This window comes from Mastigoproctus giganteus, chromosome 13 (assembly GCF_048544385.1).
Source record: "Mastigoproctus giganteus isolate SK-2022 chromosome 13, ASM4854438v1, whole genome shotgun sequence".
NCBI lineage: Eukaryota > Metazoa > Arthropoda > Arachnida > Uropygi > Thelyphonidae > Mastigoproctus > Mastigoproctus giganteus.
In genome coordinates this window covers 136,005,285-136,024,126 of record NC_143587.1, presented here as the reverse complement: position 1 = coordinate 136,024,126, position 18,842 = coordinate 136,005,285, and the positions used below count along the sequence as shown (strand labels likewise).

The following is an 18,842-nucleotide window of genomic DNA, read 5'->3' as shown; positions in this document are numbered from 1 at the left end:
GACTTGAATGACACTAGTCTTCAAGCACTTGACAAGTGCAGCCATTTTATCTGTCTGCTTTGCTGTAGCATATGCATTGACAATCATATCTAGATCCGGTGTTTCCACTGACTGTGAAGTGATTTAGATACCAGTTGGGTTAGATGGCTTTGCATATTTTTGCATAGTTGCATACAGGCCAAACATCCATGGTCTTAATAAAGTGGCTTAGGCATTATATATTCCCCACTCCATACTATAACATAGCAGTACAGAAGGCAATAGTTTAAGAAACAAAAATTGTACTTTATTCACATAGAAATTAAACTGTCATCAGAATTAATAAAAAATATAAATATTAGTTTATATACATGTTGAGTTTGCTATGAGGAAATCTGTTCTGATTCTTTTATAATCATCAGCTCTAATAATGGAATGTCTTCTAGAATTTTAAGTGATAACATTACAACCTCATAGTTCATCCTTCTTTAATTCCATTTCTTCATTTTTATTAATCTCCTATAAAATGAAATAAGGTTTCTCAAAATAAAATCATACAATAATACTATTTAAAATGCAAGAAAGTATCACTGATGAAAAACATTCACAAACTATTAACTCATTGCTGAGTGAGTTTCCTGAACATGTGTGGGCTCTATGGAGAAAGCATCTTTATTAAATTTAAGTTTTGTAAAAATGAAAACTTTGTACATACAGGACTTTAAATATTAATTTCTTCCTCAACTGCCCATCACTGAAATAAAATAGTCAAAAACAAAACCATAATTAAAAAAAAATTTCAATATTCAGCTTTTTTTTGAAGAAATAACATCCTCTAGCCAATAGGTGTGATGTCCTTGTCTGATGTATTTTGTCATCTATTAAAATAGTCTCTTATTAGCTGGAAACAGGCAAGAGAGGACAGTATATACTAGAAAAATTAAAATAATTCATACATAAAAGAGCATATACTTTCCAGAGCCCATGTATAAAATCTCCTTAAAGGAGTAAATTAGACTGAACCTTGGACTAATAACATTGTTCATGTTTTTTTTTCCCTCATGTGATACCAATTATTTCTTGTTTTAAATAAATAAATAAAAATAAAAAAAGTAACTTTTTTGTTTTGTATTCTGGAATGGACATAGAGGGTCAGAGATTTGATAACATCACTGTATTTAGCAGCTATGCAGGCTTGAACCAGTCAACTGAAATGCACATACAATTGTTTCCTTGCATTTTCTGGCCATTCCAGAAATTACAATGTTTCCATTATGTCAAGTTCTTTAGATAATTTGGACTCTTTGTATAAGCAAAGAGCTCTTTAAGCAACGAATTTCAATTATTTTTCAGCATTCTGTAATTTGAAAATGTGATAGCACGTTTGCATATACATAATCAACTTTGATATGGCTGATGTGATGATAATGCTGTGACAAGGCAACACAAAATTTGTTCAGTATACAATGCACGTTGGTCTACTCATGTGCAGTTAAATGTTCTTTGTTTTTGTCAATTTCAGGCTTTATTCAAATTTCAGTAGTTAAATGTGTGAAAAACTGTAATCTCTACAATGTAAAAGATAGGTGAACTTTTAGAATAATCTCTTATTCTACTGAGATCATGAAGCAATTTTTTACAGCCTTCAGAGAGTAATTAAACACATGCACCTGTTTGGCACAGAACCACTACAATTACTTGTGTGAACAGTGGCATCAATAGTGATGAGTGCAGACAATGTCACTAAGTTTCAAATTACATTTGTTTATAGTTCAAGATTACTTGCTTTTACTAATTAAATAAACATCTACACTCTCAAGCAAGTTGTTTTAGAAATAGATTTCTCAATGTTTTTGCATAAAAGACATAGGATCACAAAATGCAATATTCACTTCTTGACGCACATTCTGTGGGAAGCAATGTGCGTAACTTTCAAATTTGGTGCACTTCACAGCCTGACAAATTTGAAATAAATGTATCTAATATGCATATAACACGGCATATTTAATTTTTTAAAAATATGTGTACATGTAATATGCAGAAATATATGCACACGTGCTTGAAATTTTGCTCAATGGTCATCTGAAGTGGAAAATAGATGTGACTATTAGATTCATACATTTTGCTTTTTTTTTTTTTTAAACTTTCAGCAGAATTAATTTTTTGAAAATAAAAGTGTAAAAAACACAGCATTTTTTAAATATTTAACAGTACTGGTAATTTCCAGGCAGAATCCAAAAAACCCTAACTTTTCTAGAAATTAAAAAGAAATTTGTACACTTGTCAGGTGTACTGCCAGTGTTTGCTGCCTTGGGGTATCAGCACCAGTGCAGGATTAAAATCAGAGGAGATTATAACTATTGCCCAATTTTGGATTGGCCAATAGTTTCCCAATTCTGGAAAATCATATCCAGGTGATGAAATTGAATCAACTGAGAAATTAGATGAACAAATTACACTAAACGACAATTATGGGTCATACCTTGTTATGGATATAAGTTTACTTTATAGATGTTGGGGCGCTAAACACGGAAATAGTGCTTATATTGCCAGATTGGTTCTTGTTTTCGAAAAAAGTAGTTTTTTATATTTATACAATTTATTTTTTTATTTATATGGCAGTAAGATGAAGCTACAAACATACCTGTATCAAACAGGGGACCTTTTTTGCAATTCGTTTGTATTCAGCTTCAGAAGCATCCCTTTTCACCATCCAACAATAATCGGCTAACATTGCTGCACTCCATTTGCTATTGTACTTTGTTCCATCGCCGAGATGTCTTGATGGAAGCACTCACCATGTTTGTTGCTGACAGCACCACAGTTTGGCAGGAAGAAATCCAAGAGTGAGTGCAAGAAATGCATCTTCAATGACATGTTGCACTCCAGTTTTTTGTAAGTACTAATGAGATCTTCTGGCTATGTTTCCTAGAGAAATAGCGAGCAGATGAGTGAAATTAGATTTTTTTTTTTTAGCTGATGCTATATAAGCTTGCTTTCTTGCATCATGTGCCTTGGCTAATGCTAAGAACTGAAACATTTCGAAAGGCTTTCTAAGCTGATTTCTCACTATCACTAAGGTCACCTTCAAACTGTTAGTCTTTGAAAGGCTTTGTGGACTAATGAAAATGGCAGCCTTAATCTTCTTTGTACTACGTCTTGGGAATTTCTCTTTCAAGTATGTGAATGCAGGACCATTACTTCCAAAGCCTTGACAAAATTTTTCGTTAGACCCAGTTTGATGTGGAATGGTGGAAGCAAAACTTTATTTAGATCTACCAGAGGTTCAAATGCTACATTCTTCATTCCAGGTGTTACAATGATTTTTGTTGAGGCCAACTCCTCTTCTCGTAGTGCATATCCTTGGCACAACTACAGCCACTCCCTGGCTTACGTAATACTCTACTCACAGAAATATGACTTTACCTAAGTTTTTGCCGGCTGGTGCAAACTTAAAAAAATCGTGGAAATGTATTTTGCATCCCGTAGGAATAAATGGAGGTATCGTGAAAATATTGTAATGTGAACCTAATAACATTTTTTTTTTTTTTTTTTTTTTTTGTTATTCATTCCAAGACCTCAGAAGTTGAAATTTTCACTATATAACTAAGCTATTTATCCCTCTAAAAGGTCATTTTTATAATGGAAATTGCACTACACTTTCATCATCATACATTCTGGTTATAAGAATCAATTTTGAATGCCTTTGTGATATTTTTCTAAAATACATTGCTGGAGGTCACTACCATAAAACAATTTCGCTTTCTGGTTTATTGGGCTTTTCTGTTAGCACAATCTATTATAAACAGGTACAGTAGTTAACTTGATCTTATTGCATTTGCGATAATATTGATAACTGGAATTGTGGGTTTTTACGTTATGGTATTATGGTTCCCTTCACTGAAATCTAATCAAACGAGTTCCCCTTAACTGAAATTTTCAATCATATAAAAATCATATAAAAAACAAATAAATTTTCTGAATCTTCTCTCTTCATTCCTATTTACTTATTACAATGGTGAAAGGAAAGAGACCAAAGGAAAGTACAAGTGCTAGCAGTGATAGGAAACAAAAAATTATCCAGAAATGATGATTAATTAAAAAGTAATCATATTCAGAAATGAAGATGATTACTTAAGTAATGAAGATGATTAATTAAGTACGAAGCAGGACAAAGTTTGTCATCTATTGCACTGAATTAGGTCTCGCTGCTTCAACAGTGAATTTTTAAGGGACAGTGCACGTATAAAAGAATATGTTAAAGGAGCAATCCATTTAAGATCACAGTGATCACAAAACAGCATTCAGGTGCTATATTGAAGATGGAAAAGCTATTAATAATATGGATGAAAAATCATATTCAGAAGCAAGTGCCCCTGAGTCCAATGGCCATTCAAGCAAAAGCAAGAAGTACTTATGAAGATATTAAGGATAAGTACGGTGAAAACCAAGCCAAGTTTGTGGCAAGCAACGAGTGGTTTAATAGGTTCAAGCATAGCACTGGTTTCCAAAACATTAAAGTATGCAGTGAAGTCACCAGTGCCGATTCTGCAGCTGCAGAGAAATTGTGATGTGTTGGAAAAAACCCCTTCTAAATCTCTACAGCATAATGTCAGCAAGGTAAAACTTGCTGATGGTTATGCCAGTCTCCTCTCTCTTTTTGTAAATTTCATAATTTTGAAATTTTGTACACTTTTGTAATTTTTCCTGCGCACGAGATAAAAAAATTGAATAAATAATTCAATTTACACGTTCGTCGAAATTTTCTTTTTTGCTTCAATCAAATTTGCGAGTGCTGCATAAGCATCTAGGGAAATTCTACCTTACACAGTTCTGTGGAACGCAACTCTTACGCAAGTCGGGGAGTGGCTGTATTCCACTCAGAAAAAGGAACAATACTTAGTGTAACCCTTTTGTAGTCCTAATAAAATAGCAATTACCTTTTAATTACCACCTATCTGCCACTCACACTTCTGATAGTGTACACCTAAGAGGATGTGTTCCATGTTTGTGCATGTTTCTTTTTTGTGCTGTCCACAAAAAAGAAACATACGCAAACAAGAGGTATTGAAGGAAGCATATTTCCATTGTGTAGTAACACAGCTTTAAGGCTAACATTAGAAGCATCCATAAATAGCCACCATTCTTTGGGAACATGCTTCATGTTCATTGCTGCCATTCATCAACACCCTTATGATTTCACCTTCTGTTTGATAGAATTTATCATAGTCTTTATTTTGAGTACAAAATGTTGTCACTTTCACAGAATGATCTAGAAAATTCCACCGCTGTAGCCTTGAGGTCAAAAGCTCTACCTTATTCTTTGGCAGTTCGAGATTCCTGATGTGGTTATTAAGCTCACTTTCTGTGATCTTATGTGGTTCAGAAGGATAAAGGTTTGGACAAAATAGTGAATCTCTTGACGTAGATGGCTGCTGTACTTCTTGGTGTATATCAAGTTGATGTCCATTAGTGTCTTCATCAGAATGTACAGAAAAATGGTTGGGTGGCTCAGGAATAGGTAGTACTTCACAGTGAGGCACGGGACGACCTGCAGATGGTATATTTGGGTATGTCACTGTCCACTTGTTCTTCACTGTCATTCTTTTTCTAATAGGAGGCACTATACAGAAGTAACAGTCTGACAATTTGTTGGTGCCCTCCATATCATGGGAAAGGCACAAATACTGCACAAAAAGTAGGAAAATCGCAGAGAACAGATCACCCAGTACCTAACCATATTCGAGGATTACCGTAACAGAGTTGAAGACGCATTTGAGGTGACAACTTATTATGTGATGCAGAGTGAAGCGACAGTTGCCAATCACATGATAAGAGCGTGGTGGTACTGAAACTGTAGTGTTGCCATGCGTTTTGCCGAGAGCCATAGTTGATAATATAGAGAAACTTGCTAATATGAGACCCCAACTATAATTCAAAAACAAGAGCCAATAAACAAATTCATTTTTACAAATTTCCAAAATTTTGTAAAATTCACTCACCATAGCTGACCATCCATAATGGGAAACTACCCAGAGTGCACACATTTGGGAAACTCACTCCTGTAAGTGATTAAGACCATGCAAACCAAGTGAAACTGTTGCCTAGAGCAACATTTTCTCTAGGTGAAATAACTGTCTGCACTGCAAGCAATTCAGATTTTACAGATACTTTCTGAAACAGACTCTTCTGAGAGGAAAAAGGAAGTGCAAGAGTGTCTACAATACAGAAAGAGCATACCAGAGTAATGGCAATTTATAAACTAATATTCTAATAGGGATTTATAACCCATTATCTGAGAAAGCCATTTCTGAATAACAGAATGAAAAGTCTAAAGGGCATGCAAAGTAAATCTACAGTGTAATGGAAGTGCACTTTTCATTCTGATGGACAGAAGGTTTTAAGGAAGGGGAAAAAAAAAAAAAAAAAAAAAGTGACGAATTCAACTCAGAGTCTTGTGTCCACAGTGAAATTTCCCACAAGTCAAAAGATGTTATGACAGTGGTATCAGTCGCCTATAATTTTGTGAAGGATTCTACATATACACAGATATACATAAATATCCTGGCATTGAAATTACTGTCAATAATTGCTTCCTGCTTTTAACAGATGACTCAGTCTTTTACCACAGTGAGAAAAGTGTTAAGTTTCAATCAACTGTTAATGTTTAATCATTTTACTGAAGGATTCTACATATACACAGATATACATAAATATCCTGGCATTGAAATTACTGTCAATAATTGCTTCCTGCTTTTAACAGATGACTCAGTCTTTTACCACAGTGAGAAAAGTGTTAAGTTTCAATCAACTGTTAATGTTTAATCATTTTACTGTCTCTTCCCCTCTCTCACCCCTTTCCCCAAGCATATTTATATAGATAACAGCCCTGATCTTAATCAATTTGAAAAATTGATAGTGCAAAATGGGCAATGGCGTAACAGAAAAGAAACATTTTGAAAACACTTCATGATACCACACCCACGAAGAATTTGTATGTAGTATCAGACCAATCAATAAATTGCATCCATAATTTAATTTCAGTAGTCTTATTGTTGGGCTACAATCATTATTAAGGCCAGGGACAAGGTGAGAGGTAGGAATGGAAAAAACAATATATTAATAAATTGGAATGCTCAAAATTATTTTACAAAGGTGAAACATTGCTTAAACTAATAATTTAATTAATATTATCAGTATTTATTTTACAATTTTGTAACAATTTGCCTTTAGAACTGTTTCTTTGTAATTGGAGAGAGAGGAATTCCCACTTTTTTTTTTTCAATTTTTAATTTAGTAAATGAATAAAGAAACATTTGAATATATGGGTTAATACTTTTTTTTTTTTTTTAACTAAATTTTCTGTGCATTAGCTTTTTATTATAAATAAATAAATAAATAATAAATAAATTTTCTGTTTATACTCCGGCACGACAACCAAGTCAGTAGAGTTTACAATAAATCGTCAATACAAATATTTATCGTATTTAGTAGTCACAGGCTTGAACCCCGGTAAACTCAAGGAACTCATGCTATGCACTCTCGCTCCTGACCACTGGGCTACGTCGGGCCTTACTAATTTCAGTTAAACAAACAGACTCAAACAGTACTATATTTGTATGAACTGTGCACTGATGTTAAGAGAATGGTTAAAAGGAGAAGGGGAAAATCCTACAACTTCCCCTCTTCCTATATATTCATGGTTTGGCAAGGTTAAAAAGAAATTTAAAGGTAAGACATTTTTCTTTAACTAAGATTACTCGTTATACCCATAAAAGTAAGAAAATTCAATAACCATATGAACTATTCTCTGTAACCAGTAGTTCACTATTAAAACATGCATGTTTTCAAATCTCTGAAATATGGAGTATGGGTAGTTCCCGACTTTACAAGTTAATTTGTTCCTAGCGCATGCTCATAAAGCTAAAACTCATAAAATGGGCATTTATTTCACATAGACGTGACATTAAAAACAGTGGTCATGTTCTCAACAATGAAATTTGATCATAGTAATGTTAAGTAAAGGTGAACAAAACAAATTGTTTATTCTTAAACTATGATATATTTATCCAAAGAAATAAAAACATAGCCGTTAAAATCAAGCAATTTGTCATATAGATGTTAAAGAACGTTTATTCATCATTCATTGTTGGTAGCACAAGGAGTTGTCTTCTTTGGAAATGATTCAAGAGTCTTTGAAGACAGTCTTTTCTTTTTTTTTTTTTTTTATAAATTCCAGGGGCTCAACACCTGGTGAGCATGGGCTTGCACACCCAAGTCCATGCTCACTAGATGATGACTAATAATTATAATAAGCATTTTTTAAATCTGTAGCAACTTTTCTAGTGTGCTCAATCTGAATCTTGCAACACGAAAATCTCAATTGCTTTTTCTGTGTTGAAAAGCTTTGTCAAGCCCCTTGAGAGTGAAAGAACGAACAGGAGTTCCAGCTGTTAAACCTTCTTCCTCAGCTTCACATTTTGCCATTTCAATGAGGTCTTCACTTGCAAGCTCTCCATTGTGTATTTGAAGCAGATCAATGAAGCCAGTTGTAGAAACTTCAAGATGCAATTGGTTAGCAACATTTAAGATCGCTTCTATTTCATTTTGCATGATCTCTGCTGGTTCTTGAAATCCTTCAAAGTTATCAATAAAGTGATGACAGAGTTGATTCCAAACACACTTCATGTCCTCTGTAATTCTGTCCCATGCTCGTTATATTATTTTGATTGCATCTAAAATATGGAATTCGTTCCAAAATTCTTTAAGAGTTGGACCCCTCCTTATTTCTGCCTGAACAAACAAATACATGCACAGTAGTACTGTATTATATAGCTATGTACATGGTTTGAAATGCTGTATTTATGAATGTTTAGCATTTATTTATTGAAATTAATATTCATATTTTTGATTTTTATCATTATTAGCCAAATCGTGCAAGGAAGCCTGAGGCTTTTGCTGCACCAGGCAAAAAAAATAGCCAGAGGGAGAGAGAGAGAGAGAGAGAGAGAGAGAGAGAGGATGGGGAATCAAGGAAGAGAAGAGAAGAATGATGACATCCAGCTCAGGACCCTGGGTGTGCCAAGCCCATATTCACCAGATGTGAGACCCTAGGATTAAATATTTCAAAAAAAAAAAAAAAAAAAAAAAAAACCATCAAACCAGGGAACTTGTAAAGTGGGAACTGCCTGTACAGATAAAGCTGTGGTATTTCATGAAGATGAACTATTTAGAATGCCATATAACGCATTCTAACCTGTACATGTCATGACAAATATATACTATCCTCCGAAAAAAAATAACTGGGCCTTCTCAGATAAACAATTAACTCAGACTGGTCTAGGAGTATATGAGGAGCATAAAGCCACAAGACAGTTTTTGTCATGATATGTACAGCTGAGATGAGGGATTTTAAGATTCACAAATTGAAAACTGGCTTGTCAATTCATCCAATTATTGATAGCCTATATGGTGTGCAAACTGTGGGGCTTGACCACCAGAGGGGTAGTGGGTTAAATTAAAGGGGACGAAGAAATTTTTAAATAAAATTATTTTTTGTGTAGAGACCTTACTACTGGAATGCAGCCCGAGATACAAATGAACCCCACTGCCGTTATTTTGTTAGGGTGGTTACACGTGTGACAAAGGTAGCATTCTTACTTATTGTCCGTGTCGGGAATACACCTTAATTTGCTCACTGGCTATGGAACACACAGAAAGCAGCTGACTAGTATGACTTCTCAGTACTACTCAATTGCTGAATGGTAACCCATCTAGCTCTTAATTCGTGCTTCCCACACCATAAATTCTCAAACTGCCTATAGACAAGAGGTGTGAATAAGTGGTGGGAGTAAATATATATTATATAGCAGTCTGTTGCATGCATGCTTTATTCTGAGTCATAAATCAGTGCTTTCATGTCAACTTGGCTGTGTTTTTCATTCTATTGCTACTTTTATATCGCATATTTCATTATGCCTGGTGCAGAGAGTGTCTAGAAATTAGGCATCAACTCAGCATTCTACTGGGCGTCTATGAGAGATTGAGGTGTAGGGTAGATTCCCTCGAAGAAATTATTATAAGGGGTCCGTCAAGCTCTCAGCTGCCCAACTCAACGCCAGAGCTCACTCCTGGACATCAGGCAACACAGCGGCAATCTCCAAGGCAGAATGCACTGTTCCCAAAGGAACTAGTTATTGTTGGTGACTATTGTCAGAGAGACAGGGAATATATTGTGTAAAAAGGATATATGGAACAGGATTAGGGTATGTATGCCAGGGGCAAAAGTTGGTGACGTTGAAAAGCATATATCATCTTTAAAGGGCAAAAGGTGATATTGTTGTACATGTTGGCACCAATGACATCAAGAGTAGAAGATTTACAGATTTACTTAACAAGTACAGGTCAATGTTGCAAAAAAGTCGTGAGTCAGGGTTAAATTTGAAAGTGTCTGCAATTCTGCCCAGACACAATAGGAGGGAATACATGATGAGAGCCTTGTCAATCAATTTGGCCCTGGAAAGATTGTGCAAGGCTCAAGGGGTAGAATTTTTTTCAGCGTGGTCTGTGCTTGTTAACAGGAGAGACTGCTTCTACAGGGATGGGATACACTTAAATAGAAAGGGTGCAAGAATATTTGCTGATGCTATCGAGGCAGTGTTAAGTGAGTCGGAAAACTGTTGGCTTGAGGGTATTCACAGACTAAAAGGTTAAAAGTAACATCAGGCAGAGGTGAAGGTGATTCTTACACAACTTCCATTAGAATAAGTAGCGACCTGGAGCGAAGGGTGCTGGGGGTTTCAGGGACTGATGACAGTCATCGTGAAACAAGTGGATATATGGGATGTGTTAGGGTTACTAAGAATAAGAATAGGTGCATGTATACCAATGCTAGAAGTATAATAAATAAATTTGATGAACTTGAAGTGCTGGTCAAGACATCAAAGGCGGATATTGTTGGGATAGCAGAGACGTGGTGTCACACAGATATAAGGAATGCAGAACTGGAATTTGGGGAGTACAATGTGTACAGAACGGATAGACAGGATAGGAAGGGAGGAGGTGTTATGCTGTTAAGAAAAACATAAAATCAAAAGAAGTGCATCCAGTTGATATAGATGAACAGTGCACTGTTGAGTCAGTTTGATGTGACATAAGCACTGCGAAAGCAAAAATAAGAGTAGGAGTGTGTTATAGGCCTAATGACTCGAATGAGTACAACGAACAATTGTACAGAGAAATAGAGTGGGCTAGTAAATCAGAATGCCTTATAATGAGGGATTTTAACTTCCCAGATATTGACTGGAACTTGTGGGTTGGTCACTCACACACTAGTAAAACCTTTTTTGGATTTATCGGATGATTGTTTTTTGCAGCAGAGAGGGTAATACTCTTGATCTGGTTATAAGCAGTGATCATTCGTGTATTAAGAATTTGCAGATAAAAGAACCACTAGGCGGCAGTGATCACAGTGTACTGATATGGGATTTACTTATAGATATAATTACCATCAAGGGTAAAGGAAAGGGTTTTTGCTTCCGTAAAGGTGAGTACAGTGGTCTCAGACAGTTTTTAAATTCTGTACAGTGGGATCAACTGACGATGTTACCAACAGTAAATTCTAAGTGGGAAGAATTCAAGGAATTAATCGTGGATGCTACTAAACGTTTCATACCTATTAAGAAATATTGTTCGAGGTTTAGGCCTAAATGGTTATCAAATGAACTAATGAGACTCGTGACAGAGAAGAAAAATGCTTGGGATGCATATAAATTATCAAGCAACTCAGAAGCCTATGGCAGATATAAGCTAGTCTGTAATCAGGTCACAAAGGAGGTTAAGGCAGGTGAAGGCAGATTACGAGAAATCTTGGGCAAAAGATGCTAAGAAAAACAGAAGGATTTCTCTACTTATATAAACTCTAAACGAAAGGGGATGAATCTGATTGGTCCACTGTTGATGATCCTGCTCAGATAGCAAACAAACTGAATGAGTATTTTGCATCTACATTCACAAATAAGGTTTGAAAATGGCAGAAGGTTATCAAATTGTAGCAAGGTGCTTAATGATTTTATAATAACTGAGAGCAAAGTGGAGGAGAAATTGTTGAAGTTAAACATAAGAAAGGCCCCTGGGGTGGATGGGATCTATCCAGTTATATTAAAGGAGGCGGCAAAGCAACTAACCAAACCCTTAGCCATAATTATGAGAGCATCCTTGGACTCAGGGGAGGTCCCCACAGACTGGAGATGGGCAAATGTATCCCCAATTCACAAAGGGGATCGAAGGGTGACACGAGTAATTACAGACCAGTTAGTTTAACTTCTGTTCCGGGTAAAATAATGGAGTCACTGGTTAAAGATGCATTGCAGGATCATCTAGACAAGACTGCAGCAATAATTCAGATACAGCATGGGTTTGTTAAGGGAAAGTCTTGTCTGACAAATTTGATAGGATATTATGATGTGGTTACAAAGGAACTGGATACAAAAAATAATTTTGATATCATATATTTGGATTTCAGGAAAGCTTTTGACACTGTTGCGCATGGAAGACTATTGTACAAATTGGAGCAGAATGGTATTAAGGGTAAGTTGATACAATGGATAAAATGATGGTTGAGTGGGAGAAGACATAGGGTAGTAATTAATGGATGCTGCTCTTCGTGGACTAATGTTATTAGTGGAGTCCCACAGGGTTCAGTGTTGGGTCCTCTGTTGTTTTGTACATATATCAATGATATTGATGAAGGTATATCAGTCTTAGTGTCGAAGTGTGCAGATGATAAAAAGTTTGGCAGGGTTGTTAATGACAGTAATGGCAGTGTGCTACTGCAACAGGATCTAGATAATTTAGGCAGATGGGCTAAGAAGTGGCAACTGAAGTTTAACCTTGACAAATGCAAATTACTGCATATGGGTAGAAGTATCCCCAGAGAAACATACCAACTGTGTGGTAATACACTTAAGGTGGTAGAAAATGAAAAAGACCTGGGAATAATTGTGCAGTCAGATATGAAGTTTTCTGAGCAATGCAGACAGGCTACCAGGGCGCATCATGGGGTTTTGTCAATGATATATAGGAATTTTGCTAGCAGGGAAAAGAAGGTGATTGTCCCTTTGTATAAGGCAATGGTCAGGTCACGCCTTGAGTACTGCGTACAGGTCTGTAGGACTCATTTTAGGAAGGATGTAGATTTGTTTGAGTGTATACAGAGAAGGGCAACAAGATTGGTGAGGGGAATGAAGGGATTCTCTTACCAAGAGAGGCTTAAGTTCTGCAAATTACAGTGGCTGGAGACTAGGCACCTGTGCGGTGATGTGATTGAGGTGTATAAGCCCTTGAATGGGTTGAGCACGATGAATTCTGATGGGATCCTTCAACTTGTTCAGATTACAAACCTAAGGGAGCATAAATTCAAATTAAGAAAAGACAGATGTAGAATAGATGTGCAGAAATTTGCCTTTAGCTAGCGGGTGGTTAATTGCTGGAAGAAACTTCCATCTGTCGTAGAAGTTGATAGGCTGAATAAATTTAAGGAGGAACTGGACAGCCATTTGGAGGGAATGGTGTGATTTTTTTTTTTTTTTTTTGGCTGATGCTGCATAAGCTCATACACATGCTTTCTTGCATCACATGCCACTACTACTATCCCATTATACAGGGCAATGGCGAGGCCATACCTTGAGTACTGCGTACAAGTCTGGAGTCCTCATTTTGGGAAGGATGTAGAGTTGCTAGAACGAGTACAAAGAAGGGAAACAAGATTGGTGCGGGGATCCTTACCAAAAGAGGCTCAAGTTCTGCAAATTGCAGCACCTAGAGAGTAGGCACCTGCGAGGTGATTGGTTTGAGGTGTATAAAGCCTTGAATGGGTTCAGCAAGCTGAAAGCTGAAGGGATTCTTCCTCTTGCTCAGACTAAGAACCTGAGGGGGCACAGTTTCAAATTGAGGAAAGATAGTTGTAGAATAGATGTGCGGAAATTTTCCTTTAGCTAGCAGGTTGATTTTCCTTTAGCCAGCAGTTGATTGGTGGAACAGGCTTCCATATTTTGTTGTGGAAGCTAATAGCCTAAATAAATTTTAGGCTGAGCTGGACAGGCATTTGGAACGAATGGAGGGGTGAAATGGAGGTTTTTTTTTTTTTTTTGCTGATGCTGTATAAGTTTGCTTTCTTGCCTCGTATGCCTCTACTAATGCTAATTGCAGTCAATTCAGTTTTGTTTGAGAGCGAAGTGGAAGCATTTTGCATGTAATATTTGCAACACATATCAGGGTATTGTTAAGTTGAAATTCATGTTGTCCTATCATTTTCAACAACTTCGCGTCAAACAATCATCGCGTAGTGCATGCTTCATTTGCATGTTATAAGGTGTGACTGCATAAATTGTAACTTAACCCTGTGAAGTTCTTTACAGAAAATTTCATTTTGACTGCATCATGGCAACATAAGAGAATAAGTGACAGCAGTAATGGTAAATCTACCAAGAAAAGGAAAGTGACTGACTGGATCAGAAAATTAAAATAATAAGAATGTATGAAAATGGTCAAACATTAACAAGTATCACACAGAATTTAGATTTGTCAGTGTGAACAGAATACAATAATAAAGGACAAAGATGAATATGTGAAGCAGTGAAGGGATTGGCACCAATGAAGTAAACTGTAATAGCAAGGCTAGAACAGGACTAATAAGTGAGAATGAAAAGGTACTTATTGTGTGGAGGGAAGACCAGATCCAAAAACACACTCCCTTAAGCCTCCATCTTATGAAAGCAAAAGCTTGTGTCATTTTTGAGGATCTTAAGAAAAAGAGTGATGATACTGAAACCACCTTTGTTGTGAGTCATGGTTGGTTTGATGGGTTCTGTAAGAGAAGTGGATATCATAATGTTACTGTAAGTGGTGAAGCAGCAAGCACAGTTGCTGAGGCTGCCGAAATGCTCAAGGACAAATTGTATGAGATTATAACGTGGTGGTTATTTGCCACAACAAATATTTAATGCGGATGAGACTAGCCTTTCTTGAAAAAAAAAAAAGAAAAAAAAAAGCCTAGTAGGACATATTTCTATTGAAAAAAAAAAAAGTTTGTCTGGGTTTAAAGCTGCCAAAGATAGAGTAACATTCTTAGTGGGTCGGGGTAATATAGCAGGTTAAACCTAAACCATTAGTGGTTTATCACTTAGAAAACATGAGGGCTTAGCATTAGTAGAGGCATTTGATGCAAGAAAGCAAGCTTATGCAGCATCAGTCAAAAAAAAAAAAAACCCCACTTCACCCCTCTGTTCGTTCAAAATACCTGTCCAGCTGAGCCTTAAACTTATTTAGGCTATCAACCTCCACTACAAGGGACGGAAGTCTGTTCCACCAACCAACCACCCGCTGGCTAAAGGCAAATTTCCGCACATCTATCCTACATCTGTCTATCCTCAATTTGAATTTATGCCCTCTCAGGTGATTATTCTGAGCTAGAGGAAGAATCCCATCAGCATTGAGCATGCTCAAACCATTCAAGACTTTATACACCTCTATCAGATCACCTCGCTGGTGCCTAGTTTCCGGACACTGTAATTTGCAAAACTTAAGCCTTTCTTCGTAAGAGCACCCCTTTGTTCCATTCACTAATCTTGTTGCCCTTCTCTGTACTCGTTCCAGCAGCTCTACATCCTTCTTGAAATGAGGCCTCCAGACCTGTATACAGTCTCTAGGTGTGGCCTGACCATTGCCTTATACAAGGGAATAATCACCTCCTTATCCCTGCTGGAAAAATTCCTGTATATCATTGACAATACTCCATGAGCTACTCTTGCAGCCCGTCTGCACTGCTCAGAGAACTTCATATCTGCCTGCACAACTACCCCCAAGTCCCTTTCATTCTCTGCTCAGGTTGATGATCCTGCTCAGGTAGCTAACAAACTAAATGAATATTTTGCATCGACATTCACACACGAGGAGTTATTCAGCGAGGGGAATGCCAGAGGTGTATTCAACTCTAGCAGTAAGCTACAGAATCTTGAAATAACTGGGAGTAAAGTGGAGGAGAAACTGTTGAAGATAAACACAAGAAAGGCACCCGGGGTGGATGGGATCTATCCAGTTATATTAAAGGAGGCAGCAAAGGAAGTAAGAAAACCCTTAGCCATAATTATGAGAGCTTCTTTGGACTCAGGGGAGGTACCCATAGACTGGAAATGTGCAAATGTGACCCCAATTCACAAAGAAGGATCAAAGGCTGACACAAGTAATTATAGACCTGTGAGCTTAACTTCTGTTCCAGGAAAATTAATGGAGGCACTGGTTAAAGAAGCACTGCAGGATCGTTTAGACAAGACTTCAGTTATAGCTCGGACACAGCATGGCTTTGTTAAGGGGAAGTCTTGCCTGACCAATTTGATTGGATACTATGATGCAGTCACAAAAGAACTGGATGCAGGGAATAACTTTGATATTATATACTTGGATCTTAGAAAGGCTTTTGATACTGTTGCACATGGAAGACTGCTACACAAATTGGAGCAGTGTGACATTGGAGGCAAATTGCTGCTATGGATAAAGAGGTGGTTGAGGGGGAGAAGACAGAGAGTGGTAATCAATGGACACTGCTCATCGTGGACTAATGTTATTAGTGGAGTCCCTCAGGGCTCAGTGTTGGGTCCATTATTGTTTTCTGTATTTATAAATGATATTGATGAAGGTATATCAAGCTTAATGTCCAAGTTTGCAGACGATACGAAGGTTGGCAGGGTTGTCAAGGACACTACTGACACTATGCTGCTGCAACAGGATCTGGAAAGGTTGAGCAGATGGGCTGAGAGGTGGCAAATGAAGTTTAACATTGACAAATGTAAAGTACTACACATGGGAAACAGCAACCCCAGAGCAACGTATCAACTCTGTGGTACTACACCGACAGTGGTAGAGGCAGTGGCTTTTAAGGGCACCGACAAGAAATCACTTCCTGTATGCATCAGGGCTAACTCAAAGGCCTGGGTGACAATAACCATGTTCGAAGAATGGTTTCTAAATAATTGTCCCTGAAGTTGAAAAATATTGCTTACAAATGTCAGTGCCTTTTAGATAATAATACTCCCTGACAAGCTCCCAGTCATCCTAAATATCTAGATGACATGCACTACGATGTCAAGGTGGTATACTTCCCTCCAAATACAATGGCTTTGATTCAACCAATGGATCAAGGAGTTATCTGGGCATTCAAAGCTTATTACATACAGACATTTTCTGAGGCTGTAAATGCAACTGAGCAAGGGAAGATGGATCTGTGGAAATTTTGGAAGGTGTTTAACATCCTTGTAGTGCGCAACATTTCCAAAGCCTGGAATGATGTGACAACAACTTGTTTGGTTTTGGTTTTTTTTTTTTTTTTTTTAAGGAGCATTAGCAACTAAGGCCATATTGCACCGAGGATATGCGGTGGTCATTCCCTGACTTTTCCGCATCCTTCGTATTTGGTAGTTACGGGCTCGAACCCTGGTCTAATCAAGAAGTGTGTGCTATGCATTGCCGCTTCTGCCCACCCGGCTACGGAGGCACCCACACACGAGAGGAGTTGGGAAAAAATTCTAAAACATTGAGCTTAAACAATGAAGGCATCAACAAAGATGAGCTGGTGTCTTCTGTTACCAAAAAAATTGTAAACTTAGCCCAGAAATTGCAGCTGGTCCTGGAGGACATGGATGTAACAAGCTTATGGATGAACGAGGCAAATGCATCTTATTAATGATTCAGATTCATTTTAAGTTACCTTCAATTCATCACCTGAAGTGTATAGACTGATTCATTGTGTGGTTTATACCAATTTTCTTAAATATGTACACTTTGGTTTTGATTCATTTAGTAGCCTTTATAAAGCCTACATGGCATATGAAATACATATCAGTTTTTGCAGTACAGTAACACAAGTTTTTTTTTTTTTTTTTCCCTTTTATGTTTTCTTTTTCATGTGCCACTCCGGTTATTTCACTGCTGTCCCAAGATAAAAGTTTTTAATTATTATGGTATACAATAATTTTTCTTCATTCTTCTGAAGACATTGTGGTTTTTGTAATTTTGGCATATCAGGGATATAGTAGCAATATTTTATTAGTCATTCCCGAGTTACGTAAAAATTGACTTAAGAAGTTCTGGAATGCATCTCTTATGTATGATGAGGACAGACAGTATATCATTTTGTTTCAAGATGTAGCACTGAAATATAAACAAGTCCACCATAACCTTATCATGGACTGTAAACTTCTGATAGGCACTGTAGATGTTGTTTGGATTTATTGGCACATAAGTAGATAATGAGGGGGGGGGGGAGAGAGAGAGAACTTGAATTTAATACATTTTAATAAGCTTAATTAAAAAAAAAAAAAATCCAGAAAAAGCAGTTTTTTTTTAAAAGTCCATACTGCACTAGAAAAGTTCACTGGCAAAATAAATATTTTAAATTAAAATACAGCCATAGCACAGTTTACTAATATATTATGAATTTACATATTAGCTTATCTAAATATTTTTCTGTCTATGGATTGCTGTTAGGCATTAATTCTGAATGCTTTAAGAAATATATTATTGACTTTGCCCTTTCCAGAAATATTGTGTTTTGTTCATAACAATGGCCCTACTCTCTAGAGTTGGGTGTCAGAAGCATTCCAAAACTTCACCAGAAAGAGAAAATCTAAATTCAGTTTCTTTTTTTCTAACCTAGCTGAATATTCTTTCATACTCAGCACTGCTATGAGGAATTTTTAAAATACCAAGCCTGGAATAATTTGGTATATTTCAGGCTTTCTTGTGCACTTGTCAGTTCTCTAACCAAGGATCACTGTAGCTCAATTCTTCTCTTTTATAATAGCATCTGT

General features: G+C 36.7%; 1 protein-coding gene across 1 annotated transcript in view; it reads right to left on the bottom strand.

Annotated features, from left to right (window-relative positions):
* Positions 1–329: 329 nt before the first annotated feature.
* LOC150076462 (protein disulfide-isomerase-like) overlaps positions 330–18,842 on the bottom strand; it is a 249,734-nt gene continuing 231,221 nt past the window's right edge. Inside the window, exon 10 of the mRNA XM_090387796.1 lies at positions 330–498. Coding sequence (XP_090243922.1) covers positions 451–498 — 48 coding nt within the window. The 3' untranslated portion in view covers positions 330–450. The remainder of the gene's footprint in view (positions 499–18,842) is intronic.